Below are 12,346 nucleotides of genomic sequence, written 5' to 3' on the forward strand. Positions count from 1 at the left end.
GAAATCATCAAGCAAAATGTTTCGATTTTTTTTTCCTTTCAAAAGCAAGTTTTCAACATGCCACAGACATTTTTTTCAATAACTCGTAGGCATTGCTATGGTTACACAATTACCGGGTCCTTTCCTTGAAAGTCCTCGTAGAGAATAGAGATGTAAACAACGATGTCACGTTAATTTACGAGAATCAATCTTGTGTTTAGGTTTATTTCTTCACTCCGCGATGGCCGACGATAGTGAATTGGAGAAGTATGTAATGTAACGTTACCATAGCTGCTAGTAATTCATTGTTGTGGCATTACATTAGCCTAAGATTTAGACTCTCGTAGGGGTATTTTTCGATTCTGACGAGAGCAGAAAAATACCTCTAGGAGAGTCAAAAATCTTAGGCTAGCATTACATACTGGCTTATCAAGTCTCAGTGTATCAAACCCTTAACCACCTTCCCCACCTACTAGAATGAATGCTATTTTCGGGGGAAATCTCCTGTAATTTGTCTTAGTGTGCACAATTGCACATGCACCTATTAAAGTACGAGACTACGACCGTTAGACAGCCTAGCATGCTTGTTATGAAGTTGCAGCAGAAGCAGAACACCTCCTCCCAGAGATCACAAGAGGAATGGAGATCACAGAGGAGGCCATAAATGTCACGGCAACAACCACAACGATAAGAGACCAGATAGGGACATGGATACAAGGGACTGCCACAAAGACAGAGGCTCCAGAGACCGGCAGAGACACAGAAAGGGTGACCGTAAGAGAGATGACGAAAAGTTCAGGTTCCAATCTAAAGACCACTCGCCACGTGAGGGACACACCTCCTCCCTAAACCAATCCCTCTCCAAGGAATAATCCATATAACACACATTATGATGTTCTTACTTCATATTGGGGGAGGGTCCCTCAGCAGGAAGAAGTAACCCAAAATGGCTGCTGTGTGGTCACTCTCAACACAACTCATGCCTCTTCTTCCAGCTGCTCCCCATCCACAGGGAAGTGGATGAGGTCACCTTTCCAGTGATGCAATATATAGGAACTGTTTACACTCACCTTTCGGGGACACGCACTGTATGAATCAGAAATTACTTCCTGGTTACTTTCAAGGAGGATATTGAACAAGGAGATGTACAGTAGATACCTCAAGACAAATAGTGTGTACATCTAAAACAAGAGATTGGGAAAAAAGTGTGATATGTCTTCTTTTATTTTTACTGAATTGATTATTTGTCAAGGGTTGCAATAATTAAAACGTTGTTTCTTCATACACATTTCTATAGGTTCTCAGTGTCTTCAATGCATTCATGAAACCTCTTTTTTTTCCTTTCAAAAGCAAGTTTTCAACATGCCACAGACATTTTTTTCAATAACTCGTAGGCATTGCTATGGTTACACAATTACCGGGTCCTTTCCTTGAAAGTCCTCGTAGAGAATAGAGATGTAAACAACGATGTCACGTTAATTTACGAGAATCAATCTTGTGTTTAGGTTTATTTCTTCACTCCGCGATGGCCGACGATAGTGAATTGGAGAAGTATGTAATGTAACGTTACCATAGCTGCTAGTAATTCATTGTTGTGGCATTACATTAGCCTAAGATTTAGACTCTCGTAGGGGTATTTTTCGATTCTGACGAGAGCAGAAAAATACCTCTAGGAGAGTCAAAAATCTTAGGCTAGCATTACATACTGGCTTATCAAGTCTCAGTGTATCAAACCCTTAACCACCTTCCCCACCTACTAGAATGAATGCTATTTTCGGGGGAAATCTCCTGTAATTTGTCTTAGTGTGCACAATTGCACATGCACCTATTAAAGTACGAGACTACGACCGTTAGACAGCCTAGCATGCTTGTTATGAAGTTGCAGTCAGACGGTGTTTTTGAAGTACCGGGTAATACTAAGTAGTACTAGTCCTGGTCCAGTCAGTAGTCACAGTGCGTCAGCGAGTCTCTCACTGACCAGGACTAGTACTACCATCACCGTCCACCACACACCGGGCGCAGTTATTTTATGGACAAAGGTCGAACGGTCTCTTCCACCGAGGCTCTGCTGAATCAGCATGGGCAGCACAGGTCAAACCAGGACGTTGTGCGCACGCAACACAATAAACTAATGATTCACCCTCCCTTCTCCTCCTCCTCCTCTCCCACTCCTGTCTGTCTCACTCTGGTTTCTCTCACTTAATTAAATTATCCTCTGCTTGGCTCTCTTCCTTTGCTCTTTGTGGCATCGCTATCTTCTTGTTTCTCTACACACACACTTTTTCTCTCTCCTCTACAGCGTTTTCTGCAGTTATTGATTCATCTGTTTTTTTTTTTTTTTTTTCCTGTACCTAGGCGTGCAGTTGAAGAGCTCTTGAGGGAGACTAACAGAGCCAGGGCGAGAGCTGAGACCATGGGCCCTACAGGATGGTGAGTGTGGCTGGATGTTTATATCAACCTGACTTAACTTTTCCATTGGTCCAGCTGCTTCTAATGTAAACAATAAAGATATGCAATATGCAAAATAGCCAGCTTAGGTGGTTCGGGCATCTGGTTAGGATGCCTCTCGAGCATCTCCCTAGGGAGGTCCTCGATGCACGTCCCACTGGGAGGAGACCCCGGGGCAGACCAAGGTGCAGATGGAGGGATTACGACTTGGCCTTGCCTTGGAACATCTCGGGATCCCCCAGGAGGAAGTCACTAATGTTAACCAATGTAACTGTTTATAACCAATAACCGACTTAATCTGCTCATGTAGGTTAATTTAGAAGCAGTATTTAAGATCAAGGCTGTCAACATTGGAGTGTCAGAATTCAGGAGATTTTGGGGTGTGTGGGGTCTGGGGTAGCCACGCCCCCTTCAAGCCACAACCCCAGCACCCTTACACAACATATTCAAAAATACAGACAAGACTTGAAAGGCTAACATTAACATTAGTAGTGCAGTCACAGATTTTAAGATTCAGATTTATCCCCCGACTAAATCAATTAGTCTGCGATGTGATGCGTTGTGAGCTTGTAGATCTGCTATTTTCTTGAATATGGCACTGATTGATTTGATTGATTGAAATATTTATTAAAAGTTTGCAGAATTACAATACATTTCAAGCACAAACTCAACTGTGAGTGGACGACCCAATAAAGCATTACACTTGTTTACAAGAGGGTCCACCATGTTCAAATCATCAATAGACACTTCTTTTTTTTTTTTTTTTTTTAAGATATTTTTTTTGTGGCTTACGCCTTTTATTGGTTTTTGAAGGGACAGACAGTAGGCTGACAGGAAACGGGAGAGAGATGGGGGAAGACATGCAGTAAAGGCCGTGTCGGGCTCGGGAGTCGAACCCGCGGCACACTGCGACTGGATTACCAGTCGGGTGCCCAGACGGTTACGCCACCGCCTGGGCCATCAATAGACACTTCTATATAGCCAAAGAACAGAACAGGAATTCATCATAAAGGAGGTAAAAAAGGGAAAAGAAACATATACAATACAGTGAGGGGGAAAAAAGGTGGGTGGTGGGGGGGATTCAGATTTTACGGGGGCCAGTTTCGAATTGCCGTACTAGTATGTTGTCAGAGACTTGATATGTGATGCTGTTCATGTTGAAAGGTTGTTATTCGCTGTTGTCTGCCAGGATGAAGTGTCCTCTTCGTACCACCAATAAACGCTTCTTGCTCAACACACTCCGCTCCACTGGCCTGCACCATGGCAACACAGGTGAAGATTCCACCACAAGAGGGCGTCCAGCAGGAAGTGAGTCCTGTTCCCGCCACCACAGCCGCAGCAGAAGCAGAACACCTCCTCCCAGAGATCACAAGAGGAATGGAGATCACAGAGGAGGCCATAAATGTCACGGCAACAACCACAACGATAAGAGACCAGATAGGGACATGGATACAAGGGACTGCCACAAAGACAGAGGCTCCAGAGACCGGCAGAGACACAGAAAGGGTGACCGTAAGAGAGATGACGAAAAGTTCAGGTTCCAATCTAAAGACCACTCGCCACGTGAGGGACACACCTCCTCCCTAAACCAATCCCTCTCCAAGGAATAATCCATATAACACACATTATGATGTTCTTACTTCATATTGGGGGAGGGTCCCTCAGCAGGAAGAAGTAACCCAAAATGGCTGCTGTGTGGTCACTCTCAACACAACTCATGCCTCTTCTTCCAGCTGCTCCCCATCCACAGGGAAGTGGATGAGGTCACCTTTCCAGTGATGCAATATATAGGAACTGTTTACACTCACCTTTCGGGGACACGCACTGTATGAATCAGAAATTACTTCCTGGTTACTTTCAAGGAGGATATTGAACAAGGAGATGTACAGTAGATACCTCAAGACAAATAGTGTGTACATCTAAAACAAGAGATTGGGAAAAAAGTGTGATATGTCTTCTTTTATTTTTACTGAATTGATTATTTGTCAAGGGTTGCAATAATTAAAACGTTGTTTCTTCATACACATTTCTATAGGTTCTCAGTGTCTTCAATGCATTCATGAAACCTCTGGCTCCACTTTGCCTCCTAGTGCCTAGAACCAGTGCTGTAGCCTAGGTTTTCTCACACTGTATACCTACCATAATTATGCGTGACATGCGCCCGTATAGGCTGTACACTCGCACATGGTCAATGGGGGTTCATGTGTTTGGTCCGACGGAGCATTGGTCCGAACGACAACCTACCTCAAACCCTCACCCTAACCTAAACCTAACCCCAACCCTCTCCCGACCCCCAACGCACCTCGGACCAATGCTCCTTCGAACCAATACTCCGTCGGACCATAGTATGCCTCCCGTCAATGGATGAAATGATTAGCAGACTGTATTTTTTTTCCCCAAAAAAAACTTTGGCATGTCAAACTAGTATAGCGTATAACGGTAGACTATAAGTCTACACCACTGCCACTGTGTGACCCTTTCCTTGTTCAGTATACTCCTTGGTTGTTTATCTTGTTTTATTTCAAAGGCTGGCTCACAGTGGCTGCTTTTCTGATACTGTGGAAAAAAGAGGAGGAACACTGCTTCATAGGGAATAGGGATAAAGGACAGTGTTTGTGTTGTAAGTTTTGACTTGAGTGTTTTGGGTATGTTTGAGTTTAAAAAAAATCCTTTCTTGTACTAGACTGAATTTTAATTTAGTTTCACTTCATTATTCACCCCTTGAATACCCCTTGAATTGCAGCAAAGATTTATTTTATTTTTCATTTTTATGACCATTGCTAGAAATTCAGCCATGGGCCATGGGCTAAGACTGTTAAGATGTTATGGAGAAATAGCTTTTCCCCCCTTAGAATTATTGCATTCCTGTTTGCCCTTGAACTTAGCTACATTTGCTTTTGAATTTGAGAAATCAAATCACCAATTTGGTTTTGTAATCACATCACCCATATTTAAACAGTTTGCAGATGTTTTAATGTAAGGATCTCTCCAGTCAGTCATTTACCTGTTCTTAGCTAGCTAAGATAGCTATAGCTAAAATAAACTCTTGTTTGTACAAAAAAAAAACCCTCTTTCATATAATTAACTTCTGCTTGCAACTACACCAGTTTTACGTTGGCCTTGTGAATTACTTTGTTTAAATGTTCATTTTATGACTCATCTATACAGTCGGCCTCAGGCTCAGTATTGATTTTATTTGGTGCTCTTGTGTGAACCATAACATGTTCTTCTCTTGGCCAATGAATGATTAATGCTGCATTTTTTCACCTAGTGGTGGTTTGATTCCAATTATAATGTCATTAGCATTCTTCTGTCATTACTCGCTGCTGCTAATGTTTACATAAGCCATGCTGTCGCCACTGTGCAAGCACATTTTATCGTGCCTCACAAACCTTTTGACATGTATACCGCCTACCAGAAATAGCTTTGTTTGTGAAAGAAAGAAAATAGAGTCCTGTTTCTGTGGCACTCCTTGTTCTTGACAGCTCTTAATTAAACAATACAGGCCCATACTGGGCCTCTGCATAGAACTATAGTGATTCGCTTCTAACAATGTAACACATTTTAATAGTAACAATGATGTAAATGTAGAAATATTGTTCAATAATTTGTTGGTTAATTGAATACTTCTTTACCTATATATTCTTTTTTATATTTATGCTGTCTGCCTGACCACAAATCCTGATTGCTATAGCCCAGTGGTTTTCAACCTGTTTCATTCATTTTTCTCCATGGAAATAAAAACGTCTGGGTTTCCGAGGCTACCCGTTTCATGTCAAGGCCCAGTATTTATTCAATATTTAAACCATGGACCACCATTTGATAAGATTTAGCCTCGCAGACCCAAAACGAAAGAATATTTTGTTGTCGTTGGATAACATTTTGTCCACAATTCCATGCTGTGTTGATGTTGGTACCATTAGGAGAGATAACAGGCAAACGTTGATAAAAAAAAACATCATTCTCTATACTTGTTGTAAATTAAGTAATACAGATGTTTAACAATAATGTAACTCTTGAAAGCAAATGAGACCCTTTTGAGAGCAACCCTTACAGGTCCATTTGGTTTCATTTTACACTCAAGAGTTAAAGATCAAATAAGGAAGGGTCCATTTAGTTACCAACTCTCCATTTAGCTGCATGGGGACCACAAGGACCACTGGTGGTCCCAGGACCACTGGTTGAAAACCACTGCTATAGCCTATATGTTTTTGTGTGATAGATTGTAATGTTTATACCTCTTATCCTAATTACATTGTCTTGGCACTTGACTACTTGACCGTTGGTGCATGGTTGACAGTTCATGACATCTACATGCATGTTGCACACTCATGTCTGCCAAAAAAGTAATTGTACATTGTGAAATAATCTGTAATTATGGAGATTGTGTGTCCCACTAACAGATTTGGGATATTTGTAATTCAGTAATACTGACAGCCATGCAGGCTTGTATAGTCTTACTTCATCACTTAAGACCTGTCATAGCTTCGTAAAACGTAATAGTAACAGCAAACCAAAAAATAATTACAAGCTCACAAATGTTCACAATGAGATGTATTGTGAGCTTGTACATCTGCTATTTTTTTTTTTAAATCAAAGATTTTTTTATTTTTTTAAATGTGCACAAAATAAGGATGTGGGTGCTGCTTATAGCTTGGTAGTGTTTGTTGTTGATCACGGGGACTTCCAATGCAACAGCTGGACATTTGCTCAAGCGTCCTAAGTATATCAACGTCGTGGGCCTGTTCCATCTGCTGTGTACCTGTTGTTGGGTCCATTGTCCTTCATCCTGCACGCAGTTAAGCTTATACCACTTTAGCAAGAGCCGTTAGAAACCTTGCAATTGCCGGTCTGTTTGGTCAGTATATATATGATTACGCATTGGCATATTATTGCGTAAAAGTGTCACTTAAGCCATTACGTACGGTTGGAAAGTTGGCCAAATTGCGTTTTACGCACATAACGCACGCTTCATAAATCCTACGGTGAATCTCCACTAGTGGGAATAGCTTCGGTTAAACGTTTCCTTCCACTTTCAAACACTGATCCGTTATAAACACCATTAGGTCACATTGCATAGTGTCATTTGTATATAATTGGTTTACTTGGACTTTATTGCAGTGCTTATTGCCCCATTAAGATACTGTACAATGTGCCATATATATAGGCCTAAAAGTATTTTGAAGAACTCCGTGCAAATAGTCTGCTGACAAAAACACAGCTTATAATATATATAATATATATAATGTGAAAATGCGCAATGTCTTAAAATCGTTGCGTAAAATTAGCCTGTGCAGTCAGAGCTCAAGGGCTGTGAAGACACGTCTCACGCGCTCCGCTTGTTAATTGAGTTCTGTTCCTCACTCCAACATAATTGGTTTGCCAAGAGAAGTGCTGTGTAATGGGGCGAAAGCATGTCTGCGGTAATGGCCAGCAAACATGGCCAGAGTGCACATGGAGACAGAGCGAGCGAGAGTTCCATGTTATTTCCAGCGTGCTGCGAAGACCGACGTAGGCCTATACTGCCTAGCCTAGTTAAATTGTGTTAAATGATGCATTTACGGAGCTATAATGGGTAGGCCTACATTTTAAAAGTTTGACACGTCCAATTGGAGGGGGGGGGGGGGGGGAAGAAAAACTTGTAGAAGGCATACATGGTGCTTGAGAAATGATCCCCATGCGGTTTCCTAGACAACTGTCTCCATGCATGATCCATCCAGGTCTCTTATCTCGGAGGTCAGCTAATGCTTGTGCCCATATATAGGATATCGATTTCCCCATATCCTGTATTGCCACATATGTTGACAGAAGATATAGACCTTTTGTCCATGGATACGTCGACGACCAACTTATATGAAGGCGAATTTATTTATTTTTGCATATAGGCATTTAGGCCACAATCTGCATTCTGTTTCTGTTCGCATGCAGTAATATAGTCTCCCGCAGATGTAAGCACTTGTCCAGACCATTGTGCTGCGGCTGCTGCCGTTGTGGCGAGCGCAGGTGGAGCCAGGCGGTATAGGGCAGGCCTATGAGACCTGGGTTGTTTGCTGAGGGCATTGATTCGCGCACGGACGACCAATTCCGTTCGATTACTGTAAAACCGAGACGCTGCTTACCCAGGGCGAACATCCGTAACGTTGGACAGGCGCGGTATAGTTTTTTAAGTAAACAATGAAACCAATGGCTTAGCCGCTGCAGGGTCACATGGTGAGTGTGACACACCTGCAGTCAGAAGTTGTGGGGTCTATAGTGGCGCCAGACGGAGCAGCAACAGGTAGAGCGCAGTAGGTTCACTCCGTGGGAGAGGGCACACATACAGGTACATGTGTGCGCACACCGCTCCTGCAGAGCCTCGGCCCCCGGCAGCCATGAACCGAGAAGAGCTTTATTACCCCTCGCAGGCGTTTAAAGACTCCTGTGCCTACCAGAGATCACAGGTGGACGACTACAGCCACAGCCCGCCGCCCTGCCTGTACATGAGCAGACAGGTCCATTCCGTCTACAGCACGCCGTCCATGGGAGGCCTGGAGCAGGCTGGCCTGATATCTGACATTACCCCATGTTATAGTATGCCTATAATGCGAGAAGACCCGGCGGGCGTGTCTCACCTCCAACAGCCTCTACAGGCGGCCCAGCAGCAGCTTCATGCACCTGCCGCAGGTGGTTACGGAGACGCAGGGGAGCTGACTCTGTGCGCCGATAGGAACAGGTATCACCTGCCTTTCCCCTGGATGAAAACGACCAAGTCTCACGCGCACGCCTGGAAGGGGCAATGGGCAGGTAATTCATCTCTCAAAAACTGTATATGCCTTCTCGTTCAAAATGTATAATAATCATTAAGCTTCATATATACGGAAAGATTAAGAAGCAGCCGTTTGCACTGACTTTACTGTTTGTTTCCTTTAAATCATTTTAAGTATTGCCTATTATGTCTAAACGTGTTAAGAAGTTTGAATTGACTCGTTCTTTCTGAGGCCTATGACATCATGTGCCGAACAATATTATCCTGACTGCATGGGTGGTTCAGTTTACCTTGTCAGTCATTCTGTAAAGGGCCGGGAAGGTCAATGCTTATAAGCCTATATACTTTCTCTAACCCTCATTGTTCTATATCATATGTATACAGTATGTGTGCACTATATTCCAAAGACTCCCACAGACCATGACAACCGCAAGTCCATATAATCTCACATTGGGTCGGTGTAAAAACATTTGAATAACCTTTTAAATCGATAGGCCATATTATAATAGAAATTAAACAACCCATTCGGTAGGCCTATATCTATTCCATTCAATGCATTTCGAGTCATGTCAAGGCTATTTCTCATTAATGCAACTTATTTTATTTCTAATTAATGGGGTTTGACTCGTCGTTGCTAACCCTATTTGTTATTAAGTGGAAAGTGAGTAAAATGCATTGGGTCAAAAGTCAGTAATTAGGCTATAATTTAATTACCCTATTAACAGGCAAACTTTTGGCCTATCCAACATCATGTGAAGTAGGCCTATAGTCTATATACGTTTCAAACCAATGAAATTCATAAATATTTGGTACATTGAACCTTTTGAAATTCTGTACAAAAATAGAATCAGTTATTAGTCAACATTAGTCAGTTACATGACTTTCGTCTATAGGCCCACAGAGAAAGAAAAGACACATAATGTACATGCGTAAAGTGCGCCATATTCAAATTGCATGGACGGTGGTGGCCTATTATTAAAATGATGCCAAATCAAATGAATGCATGTGAGATATGGCTATACCATCTTGAAATGGAATTTGAAAAGGAAAAACGACTGTTTCATCCGCCTGAAAGTAATCAAGGCTATGTTTTTTGAAGGAAATAGGCCCTTTAGGAACATGACAACACACACGCTGCATTATTTGGCATATTAAATACGAATAATGTAATAATAATCCAAATTGCTTTATTTAACTGAAATTAAACTTAAACTCAATATTTAGAAGAGTGATTTTATAGATTTCCTATATTACCAAAATGTATAATTATTATTTATACGAGGGCCATTGCCTATACGTGCACATCCACTTTCGTTTTCGCTGTTTTTATAAACGGTTGATCTAAAATCCTCATATAGAAACATGTTAAAAGTCTCATTCTCTGCCATGCCAGGACCCTACATGATGGCAGAGGCCGAGGAGAACAAGCGCACGAGGACGGCCTACACGCGCGCGCAGCTGCTGGAGCTCGAGAAGGAGTTCCTGTTCAACCGCTACATCTCGAGGCCGCGGCGCGTGGAGCTGGCGCTGACGCTCAGCCTCACGGAGCGACACATCAAGATCTGGTTCCAGAACAGACGCATGAAATGGAAGAAAGAGGAGGACCGGAGGAGGGGGGCGCGGGGAGGAGGAGGAGGAGGAGGGGGCGACCCCGAGCAGGACTCCTCCATCACCTCCGGGGACCTCCGGGACGAGACGGGTGGTGGTGGTAGTGGTGGGGTCACCTCCACGGCTACAGCGGGGTCCTCAACGGGAGGCGGAGGACCCCACGCCACACCACCCCTTTCTCCCATGCACTCTCTGTCTTGCTCCAGGGAGCCCGCATAATAAACCCTCGGGGATTCCAAGAGGAACATTATTCAGACTGGAAGTCAGGCAACTAAACTCACATAAGGACTGAAGGCCGTCAGGGTCAGGGACACTATTATGTGATGTAGTCTGCCACCCCAATGACAATGATACGAAAATAATCTGAGCAATTATGTGAGCGTATATACGTGGACCATGCACCTCTCTGCCACAAAGAGACAGTATAGGCCTATGGATTCAGCCATGCAGTCGCTTACACGAACTTAACTGGCGGTATGATGACTGGTCACCATCTTTCTTTTTAACCACAGAAAACATGCAGTCAGGTTTAATTTATTAATGTATACACAGTGTACACCTGAACTGAGACGATTAAGGCTATATAACTGCTATATATAGCCTAATAATAATGGATGCATTACGCACAATAACACTGCGTAATTGTGAATAGAGAGTATAGAGACCAACGCCAGTCTTTTTTCCATGGAGGTATAGCAACACAGGGGACAGGGCCTAATGTAAATTCATTTAGTCCCAATTTAGTAATTTAGTTCATAATTTATTGACAGCGTCGGTGAGCACCAGGGCTCGGAGGCGCAAGTGGCCGATCTTTTTCACCTCGTCGACGGCGCGCGCCCTCTCCTCGGCGCGCTCGTTCCCCAGCCGTTCGAGCAGCTGCCGGAGGATGGTCGCCTTGTTGTTCATCCGCGCGCAGATGACGAACGGGAAGCCGAAGCGCTCCTTGTACTCGGAGTTGAGTCGGGCCATGCGTGACACCTCCGTGGCCTCCAGCGCGTCCAGGCCGGCCTGACCCTGCTCCTCACGGGACTCTGTGGTCAACGTACCGCTCTGCAGGTCCCTGCCCGCGAGGTCCGGGTGACACCGGAGGATTCCCTCTTTGCCTTTAAAAAGCACAACATATTAAAGCATGGTTTGACTTTGAACTGCCTTATAAAATACACAATTCCGCCTCGGCCTTTGAAAAACATGACACAAAACCTGACAGTTAAATCCGCATGATTGTTAGGCTACACATTAGATATGGGAATTCATTAAATATGTTAATTTAGCACACCATCGTCTATTTGACATACCGGATTCTGGCAGAGCCTCGATGAATTCATTTATAGCTGCCTCTAAGGCTGCCAAATTCGCAAACGGACGCCTTGACCACACTGCGGCAGTTATAATTGGACATTTCTCCACTACATTACCAAGATAAGCCACAAAATCCTCGTAAGAAAGCGCATTTATTGTGCGAATGTCCATATTGCCCGTGGCCATGCAGAGACCCTCTCCAAAAATGGGACAATCTGACCTTTGGACATTCAAATGCGGTGAAAAGGAGGTGAATGCACTGTTGGC

General features: G+C 43.4%; 3 protein-coding genes across 3 annotated transcripts; 2 read left to right on the forward strand and 1 right to left on the reverse strand.

The window, feature by feature from the left end:
• The first annotated feature begins 1,424 nt into the window (after positions 1 to 1,424).
• Positions 1,425 to 6,323, forward strand: LOC306912960 (uncharacterized protein). Its single transcript, XM_079489448.1, has 3 exons — positions 1,425 to 1,530; positions 2,335 to 2,409; positions 3,617 to 6,323. Exons 1-3 carry the CDS (start codon positions 1,505 to 1,507, stop codon positions 4,035 to 4,037), a joined length of 522 nt encoding a protein of 173 aa, XP_079345574.1. The 5' UTR covers positions 1,425 to 1,504; the 3' UTR covers positions 4,038 to 6,323.
• Positions 6,324 to 8,753: 2,430 nt separating this feature from the next.
• Positions 8,754 to 10,999, forward strand: pdx1 (pancreatic and duodenal homeobox 1; the record flags this gene model as incomplete). The annotated part of the gene is made up of 2 exons (XM_079489289.1): positions 8,754 to 9,210; positions 10,566 to 10,999. The coding sequence occupies 2 exons, from the start codon at positions 8,754 to 8,756 to the stop codon at positions 10,997 to 10,999; spliced, it is 891 nt and encodes a 296-aa protein (XP_079345415.1).
• A 534-nt stretch (positions 11,000 to 11,533) lies between these two features.
• Positions 11,534 to 12,250, reverse strand: urad (ureidoimidazoline (2-oxo-4-hydroxy-4-carboxy-5-) decarboxylase; the record flags this gene model as incomplete). The annotated part of the gene is made up of 2 exons (XM_079489204.1): positions 11,534 to 11,883; positions 12,076 to 12,250. 2 exons carry the CDS (start codon positions 12,248 to 12,250, stop codon positions 11,534 to 11,536), a joined length of 525 nt encoding a protein of 174 aa, XP_079345330.1.
• Between the last annotated feature and the right edge of the window lie 96 nt (positions 12,251 to 12,346).

This window comes from Electrona antarctica (assembly GCF_951216825.1).
Source record: "Electrona antarctica genome assembly, chromosome: 20".
Taxonomy (NCBI): Eukaryota; Metazoa; Chordata; class Actinopteri; order Myctophiformes; family Myctophidae; genus Electrona; species Electrona antarctica.

Excerpts from the sequence above, each read along its gene's own strand:
- LOC306912960 (XM_079489448.1), top strand. The coding sequence starts at position 1,505 with ATGGCCGACGATAGTGAATTGGAGAA. Across the intron at positions 1,531-2,334 it reads GACGATAGTGAATTGGAGAA|GCGTGCAGTTGAAGAGCTCT; the intron begins GTATGTAATGTA and ends TCCTGTACCTAG. Across the intron at positions 2,410-3,616 it reads ACCATGGGCCCTACAGGATG|GATGAAGTGTCCTCTTCGTA; the intron begins GTGAGTGTGGCT and ends GTTGTCTGCCAG.